Source organism: Rhipicephalus microplus, chromosome 10 (genome assembly GCF_043290135.1).
Source record: "Rhipicephalus microplus isolate Deutch F79 chromosome 10, USDA_Rmic, whole genome shotgun sequence".
Taxonomy (NCBI): domain Eukaryota; kingdom Metazoa; phylum Arthropoda; class Arachnida; order Ixodida; family Ixodidae; genus Rhipicephalus; species Rhipicephalus microplus.
The window spans coordinates 52,522,921-52,531,681 of NC_134709.1; the positions used below are offsets into that span (position 1 = coordinate 52,522,921).

At 48.4% G+C, this 8,761-nt stretch overlaps 1 protein-coding gene across 1 annotated transcript in view; it reads left to right on the forward strand.

Moving 5' to 3' along the window:
- Positions 1–5,551, forward strand: part of Ptp36E (protein tyrosine phosphatase 36E) — a 102,820-nt gene extending 97,269 nt beyond the window's left edge. The window contains exons 15-17 of the mRNA XM_075875647.1: positions 3,554–3,741; positions 3,954–4,089; positions 4,629–5,551. Coding sequence (XP_075731762.1) covers positions 3,554–3,741; positions 3,954–4,089; positions 4,629–4,694 — 390 coding nt within the window. The 3' untranslated portion in view covers positions 4,695–5,551. The remainder of the gene's footprint in view (positions 1–3,553; positions 3,742–3,953; positions 4,090–4,628) is intronic.
- The last annotated feature ends 3,210 nt before the right edge of the window (positions 5,552–8,761 follow it).

Below are 8,761 nucleotides of genomic sequence, written 5' to 3' on the forward strand. Positions count from 1 at the left end.
TGATCTCATATGTAGGTAGCATTGGATCCAGCGGTACACTCGCCCACCCAAACCAACTGACTCGAGGGCGTCAAGTATGGCTTCGTGAGAAACATTGTCATATGCTCCTTTGACATCTAAAAATAGTGCGACAGATAACCGTCTGCTCATTTTCTGGTGTTGTACGTAGGTCACCAGGTCAATGACATTGTCAATGGAGCTCCGAAGACGACGAAAACCGGCCATGGCGTCTGGATATATTCTATGGCGTTCTAGGAACCACTCGAGTCTGGCAAGGATCATTCGCTCCATCAGCTTCCCTACGCAACTAGCCAGCGCTATTGGGCGGTATGATGTCAGCTCTAGAGGCGATTTTCCAGGTTTGAGAAGTGCAACCAACCGGCTTGTTTTCCACTCTCTGGGGACCGTTCCATCTCTCCAAGACTCATTGAATACTTCCAGCAAAGCACTTCGTGCTCGATCACCGAGATTGCATAATAGGCGGTATGATATGCCATCCGGCCCAGGCGATGACAATCGATTGCATGAAGCAAGAGCCACATTCAGTTCTTCCATTGAAAAAGGCAGGTCCAGGTGCGGGTCAAGTGAATGTGGCGTGTAATGAGCAGTAAGGGCTTCTGTGCAATTTGGTGGGCCCGCAATCTTCCTACAAAAATCTTCCGCTACCTCGATATCCCTTCTATTTTGGAAAAGGGCCAAGGCTTTAAACGGAAAACGTTGTTGGGGAAATGTGCGTAGGCCTCGCACGGTTCGCCATATTTGAGAAAGCGGTTTGCGAGGGTCTAGACTCGCGCAAAATTTCGCCCACCGTTGAAACTCCAGTTTGTCTATACGACGCTGGATCTTCTTTTGCATGCGCCTGGCCATCCGTAGATCTTGAATGGATTTTGTGCGTCGATATCTACGCTCCGCACGCCGACGAGTCGCACGGAGTCGCTCTAACTCCATGTCCGTTTCTGAGGGCTTTGAAGAATATGCCAGCGTGCGCATCGCACTCTGCGCTGCTTGTTTGATCGCTTGCTCAATGTCAGAGGTTAAGCCTTTTTCACAAGCGTGTTCAATGTTGGTTTTGAATGCTGAAAGATCGATCTTCCGTACGGTTTTCGGCGGGTGGTCGCTAGCAAAGCCTTCGATGGTGAGATAACTGGGGATGTGATCGCTACCATGTGTCTCGATGTCTAAAAACCACTTAACGCTTGTGGCGAAGCGACGTGACACGAACGTCAAGTCCAAACAGCTGCTGTACGTTGATCCTCGCAGAAATGTAGGGCTCCCATCATTAAGTAGAGACAGTTCATGAGTCGATACAAATGAAGCCAGCCTCCGGCCCGTGGTATTGACTTTTGAACTTCCCCAGATTGGGTGGTGGGCGTTGAAGTCTCCTATAATTATCCACGGATCCGGGACGCTCGAAAGAATGTCATCCAGTCTTTGGCAATCAAAACGGGCTGAGGGAGATAAGTAGACACCTATTAATGTGAAGGTGAGGGTTTTCTGCTTCACAGTCAGGCAAACATATTGGTTCTCATCATGAGGCGACACAGGTTGAATGATGTAGGTAAGCTCCCGACGAATATACACAATGACCTTGCTGCTTTCGTTTCGGGTTTTGGACGGGATTGATTCGTAGCCAGATAGCCTGATCGGGTTTGATAATTTCGGTTCACATATTACGATGATTGGGAAAAGGTTAGAAAACACGTACTGACGAAAATCGGAAATCCGTGATCTAAGTCCTCTTGCGTTCCACTGGATGACTGATGCTTCTCTGACGTCTTTGCGGAACGATTGTTGATCTCCTGCCATGACTCTACGCGAGGGAGGCGAGGACTGGGCTCAGCGCGTCCAACACCTGTAACCCGCTTCGAGCGGTTGGAGTTCCCAGGCTTCTTAGTATGTCTGCCATGACAGCGACGAGGGATCGTAACATCGGGATGATCTGTCGATCGACCCTTGACACATCCTCAACGGAAGTAGACTCGGTGGTAGGTGTAGGGCGGCGAGGCCTCGCAGGAGGCTCCTTTGCAGGCTGTGTACGCGGAAGCGTAGGCCACTCATCCGCAGCTGTGAGCTTCTCCACTTCTTTTCGCTTCGTGCTTACTACTTCACTCGTGCTCGGAGGAAATGGGTTATGCGCAACACTCTGTCCTCCACGCCTCCGTCGGCGACTACGTCGCCGCCGTACCCTTTCAGCAGCCTCTCTGTGGGTTGAATTGTCCCTAACCATTTGTTTGATAATGGCGATTTCCTTCTTAATCCGAGGGCATTCCTTGGATGCAGCATCATGCGGACCATCACAGTTTCTGCACTTCAGACTTGTTGCCCGACATGCGTCTGCAGTGTGCGGCTCAGCGCATCGGGGGCATACTGTGGTGTTTGTACATACACTCTTGATGTGACCAATTTTCATGCAGTTATGGCACTGGAGTGGTTTAGGGACAAATGGTCGAACAGGATGTCGGAAGTGTCCCACTTTGACATGCGACGGAATGGAATCTCCTTTGAACATTATCTTTACACATCGGGTGTTTCCGAGGCGAAGTACATTCGCGATGAGAACTCCTTCGTTCGCTGGTTTTATGAGAGTTGGGAGGTCCGAGTTTGCTATGGCCAAATCAATGTCGTAGATTACTCCCGCCGTGCAGGCACCGTCCATTGGAATAACCGGTCGTACTTTGATGCCTCCCAAATCTGATACTCTGCGAAGCTTGTCTATGGCGCTGGCAGTCATTGTGTCCACAGCTAGAATATTCTTCCGCGTGTTCACCCGGATATCCTTAATGTCGTTTGGTGCTACCCCCTCAAAGTACATAGAGAGAGCTTGCCTGTTTACTGCTCGAAGGCTGATGGTGGAGTCCTCGGGCATGAAGAGGATGGTGTGCGGCCAGCATTCTCCTTTTGACTGAGACGTTAATGTCCCTGCTGGTGAAGACGACTTGATACTTCTTCTTTTGGCCTTCCTGCTTCTCACGGTCTCGAAGTCGTCATCCGACGAGTCGTCGCCAGTGGCCGAGTACAGTTCCGTGTCCTCGCTGGTGCTCGAACAGGTGCTTCGTTTCCGCGACGAGCTTGCCAAAGGTGGTCTATGGTCGGACATAGCCGCAGAAGGCTCCACGTCCACAGCCATGATGCAGTGACTATCACCGTTGGCCTCACTGGTTCTGGGCCAGGCGCGCTGATTTACCGAGGAGCTCGCCATAGCAGACCTCTGGCTGGGCGGATTAGTGGATGACTCCGCGTCCGTCGCCTTGGGGCAGGGAGCAGCGTCTCCCGTAGAAAGCGAAAAACTTGATAACAATGCTCGGAGCCGAAAGCAGAAGCGTTCTATCAATTACGATGAGGGTTTATCTCTTAGCCATAGTGTTCACTCTAGCCTGGAAAAAAGTGCCCCTGGACCGAACAAGTACCAGTAAAGCCCGACTCTCTTTCGCAGCTGTAGGGAAGGCGCGCCGTGGATGTGTTAGAGGACCTTGTGCCTTTAACTTAGTTGCAACTCTCTACATTGACGAGTAAAGAATACGTAACATAATTCCGTTGTCGCTGTGTACGGCAGGTCGTCTCGCTCACGGAGCTGATGGCGGGCGTGAAGGCGGAGCCCAAGACGACGCAGATCTTCCAGATTACCTGCTGGCCCGAGCGCCACAAGGTGCCCACCTCCACCAACACACTGGTCGAGCTCATGAACATGGTCGAGAGGTGGCGCCAGAGGACTACCTACGGCCCCGTTCTCGTCATATCCACGTGGGTACTACCGCAACTGGCACGCGGCAGGAGCGGAGTTTATACATTGTATTTATTGCACCCAATGAGTATAGATCTTAGAATGTGGGCCAACATTACAAGAGCCCAACGTCTTCCACTCCCTGTCGATCCAGGCTTGCGGAATTGAGCTTTCTTTCACGTTTGTTGTTCATGCCTAAGTGAAGGTTGTCTTTCTCCACGTTTCTTCCCAGGAACGGCAAGAGCCGCGCGGGCGTCTACTGCGCGGCCAACGTTGCCATCGAGCAGGTGGTGGAGCACGGCGAGGTCGACGTCTTCCAGGCGGTGAGGACGGTGCGGAGGCACCGGCCGCAGCTCGTCGAGAACATGGCGAGTATAATAAATATTGCGCGCACACACGCCTTTCACGAGTCGGGGTTAGCTCTGCTGTTCAGGCGTCGTGCTGTCAAGCTCGCCGACGGGGTAAAACACGTTATTATGAAACATGAAACGAACATGAGATTTCACTTCAAGTGTCTGTCGCAGCGACGTGAGGGTGGGGGGGAGGTACACAGAGACGCTTACACTTTCAGCAATGGTCACTTTGCCACCTTCGCCTTCCGCAGTGTTCACAAGTCTCTGCACTAAACTCTTTAAAGCACGCCGCTCCAACGAAACCATCAGCCAGTTCGTGTTTACATTTTGTTTACATATTGCGGGTAACATGATTCTTATACCTTACGGGTTGTTGCTGTTGTTGTTCTTGTCGTTATTCTTGTTTGTATAGCCGCCTGACGCTTTAGAGTCGCCAGTATGCCTTCAAGAATGTCTGCGAATTCGTTTTTTCTCTCATAGATGCTAACTCGGCATAGCTACATGTGTGTGGTTTTTAAAGCGGTTTTTTACGCCTTTTTTATTCTCTTCTTCAGACCGAGTACAAGTACTGCTACGACCTTATCCAGCACTACGTGCTGCACTACCTGAACAAGGAGTGATTACGATGGTGACTTGACGACATGGTTTCCAATCAAGCAACTTAAACTTACGTAAACGCCCTCTTCCGCGAAAGGAAGAAGCAAGGAAAGACCTGATTTGTGACGGGCGTCGACCAACAGCTATATATATGATGAATTGTAAGCAATGGTCACCGATCAACTGTCACATCGATCAACGGTCACACCAGCCGATGGTCACACGGATCAATCAATGATCACACCAACCAACGGCTAACATTCCAAGCGGCGTTGTCGTGGGATGGCAATTGAAGTCTGTGCGCGGACTGCTGTTCACATCCTTGAAGAAGGCGCCGGTCTGTCATCCTAAGTCTTCTGCTCGCCGCCGTGCTGCGCTGCAGTGGAAAAACTTTGTTTAGTTAGTATTGCTTTCCCGTGGTTTTTGTACCTTGCAGTATTTTTCTTACGAGGAGAGGTTTTTTTTTTCGTATTTAGTGTGTGTTCTCGTGTTGGCCATACGAAGACAGCTAGGGGCGCCGCTGTGGCAGCATTCGTTGTTCTGTAGTCCCTACAATACTGGTTAAGTATAACCGTGGCGCTGCGATCGCTCGGATACTACGAAAATGGTGTTTAGTCCATGGGCTTGTCTATGGTCTTCGGGGTTGTGGCGCCCAATGCACTCGTGGCTTTGTTTATTGCGTTTTGGCTGTCGTTTCGTGTAAACATACCACTCACAGTGAACTTTGCGATCCGATTTCAAATGGTGACCCTAAATTGATGATCTGGAATGAGTCATTTTTTTTTTCGACAATTACTACTTTTAACAGGCGAAAAAAAAATTAAACGTGGAGGTGAAATAAAAGAAGCATATAGGCCAGTCAATAAACATATGAACTGTTCGCCTGTTGGCTGTAGTCCCGTGCGTTGCAACTCCCATGAGATAGATTGCCTTCTATAGTGCATTATTATGAAACTATATTGCTGTTGTAACTGTCGAAGCTGCTCTCATTTTTTTAAAGCTCTCCTTTGGCTATCGACGCTGCCTCTAGCAGCTTTGTTGACTGGCTCGAAAAACGCCGACGTGGCGGTATTCGACGTGTTGCCATGATATAAGGGCGTATGCCACCATCGAAGCCTGTTTATACTTTAACCGGCGTTTGTGAAACTGGTTTGGAGCGTTGCGTTGCCGGGGTCTGTTTTTCTTCGTAGCGCCTCTTCCTCGACCACATTGTCAAAAAATTAAAACGAATGGAAACTGCTGTTATCGCTATAGTTTGAAGCTTAGACGGTATAACTGTGGGGGAAAGAAGGAAATATCGGGACCGACGCACGTTTTCAAATGCGGTCACTGTTTCTTGAAACTTGCAAACGCTCATATTCAGCCTTAAGGGTGAAGGCAGTGTAGCCGTGTTTTGTGGGTAAAAGATCGTGCTTAACCAACCGACTTCTCGCCCAGCCTTCTTTTGCAGCAAAACGCAGCTCGCACTCCATTGATTTTTTTTTTCAAGTTTCGCGCCGATTCCTGCTATGTTTTATTTCTTTCCGATTTGCCCAGATTTTGAAAGAGGCTTGTGGTGTCATGTCCATTGAAGCTGCGTATTTAGCCGTCTGCGTATACGGTGAAAAGTGTGCACACAATCGGCAAACAAACACCGCCGAAGTCATCCAATCGGGTAGTTCACTGTTACACGCTTATCGGCCCGCTCGTTTCTTGTTTAGACTGATTAAGTATCGGCAACTTTACCGAATAATGGCTTCAGAATCTCGTAACACGTAGCGCATTATAATAAACCACTTAGAATGGCGTCATTTATGTGTTCGTGCACTCTGTGGCGCACTATCGTTTGTTTCACTATAGCGAACGCAGGGTGCTGTGCTTCGAAATCGGCGCAACAACTTGCAACAGTAGCGTTCGCGCGCTTTTATATCATTAAGCGCTTTACAGGCTTGAGGAGAGCTTTAACGACGTTTCTGTTTGACAAGTTTCGTTGCTTTTACGTTGATTGTACTTATCATTGATCCATCAGAACAGCGACACACGAACGCAATAAGTTCAGAGAGAGGCGCTTCTCATTTTAGAGTGGTGTGTGTATTACGACGCATCATTTTTTGATGCTGTTTTTTATTTCTTACTTGCGTACGCACCAGTACTGGAGCAATTACTACAACTTGCGCACGTCCTGATCAGCCAAATCCTCCTCACCCTCGAGTTTCCCACAAAAGATTTCTTTTCTAGAGAACGTGTTCCTCGTACCTTTCATTCTGAATGGTCTCGTACGGTTGTGCGGGACTCCGTAGAAAAGCCGGAATGTTTCCGTGTAGTATGAGGTTGGTGGCGGTTGCAGTGGGAAGGTATGAGTTATTCTTGTTTCTTCTGTGTTCTATATAATATGTTTTATTACTGCTGTACTGTGCAATCCCTTAAAATACTGCACATACGTACGCCAGAACTTGAGCTTCGATATGATTCGATACCATATAGGCTCTTATGATTCCATACTTCTCAAAGTGCTGACAGATAGTTGAAAATGCATGTCCGCAATGGAAAGCCATCTTGTACCACGCCGCTTTGCTATAGCTTAAGTTGAATGATCTATCTCTAGCACAGCACAAGTCTGCTGCTCCGGTCCAACTATGTCTATGCAATCCCCCTTTCCCTATGCGAAATGTCTTGCTTAAGCTTTCTGCGCAAAGCACGATTTTCCTGCTATGTTAGCAGATGTGAATTGCCAATACGTCACGCAGGAAGATATCTCCCAATTGAAGAGAAGCTCCTCACCACAATACCCGCATTAATGTCCACCTCAATGCCCACCCACCTAGATACCACCTCACTGCCATATCAATGCCACCTTCAATCCACCGCAACGCCAAACCCTATAGCACTTTAATGGCCACAGCGATTCTTACCTCAATGTAACCGCAATGCCCACCTCGATCATCATCTCTACTGCCCACATCTGTACCACGTCACCTCCATATACCACCATGCCCATCTTAACTCCAACCCTACGCTCACCTAAATAACGTCAACGCTCACCTTAGTTGCTAACTACGGCTTTTGGTGTTTCAGGGCACTACGCCAAGCGTCGACCTTTTCTAACGATGCCGGTCTTGAGAAGCTGAAGTATCTGCTAACAATACGTGCATTCAGTGGCGTGTTCCTAAACGCTCTATCAAAGGAATCACAAGCCTTGATTAAATTGGCGCTGTTATACTTAAAGAGCGTCAGTAAGTGGTAGGCTAGCAACCGTGCTTCCACCGTTAGTTTTAATGCGGGATGTTTCTGTTGTCCACGCCTTGTTTATTGTGCTTTTATTGTATTTTAACCGTGATTTTTTGTTTCACCTGGTTGTTTTTCCTTTGCGTGCGTTTCTTGTACGTTGATGTGATATAATAAAGAGCAGAAAGCAGTTTTCCCACTTCGAGAGGAGAACTTGAGGGAACTCTTATACAGTGTTGATGAGCATTTTTGTATATTTCGTCCATCAGTTCGCACTTGCATTACGGTTACATAACCGTGCGTTTCAGTAGAAGTGCTTGAGCGTAACTTAACGACTACAACCATGAATGAATTAGCGTTTCAGGGGGATATAACATGCATATAAAAAATGTCAGATTAAATTCAATAGCGAACATATCTGGAATGGTGCTCCGATGCGTTGTTCGGATGCTCGTCTGAAGGTCGCCGTTCGATCGCAGCCATAGCGGTACCGTTTGGATGAAGGCGATGTGGTAGGTCTGTGAAATTACTGGCATTCGCTACGCCTGTAAAGCTACGCGCCGGCCATCAAGAGTATACGGTACCAGCGCCTGCCCCAAAACCTGTCTCTCTCTCAGGTTTGAAAGCGTCAGTTGCAGTGGATATAAACAGGCCCAGTGAACTGCTTGTTTCTGAGATGTGTGCGCCGCTGCTTTCACGTGACAACTACGCAAAGGTGCCGGTAGTATGCCGCGTGCATGAAAGACGTACTCATAGTTTCGTTTTGCACACGACAGCATTTATTGGAGCCACAAAGAACTGAAGTTAACTCTGTGCCGTTCGCTCAGTGGAAGTGCCAAAACCTATAACACTCGAACCTCGTTATAATAACGTCGCATATTACACG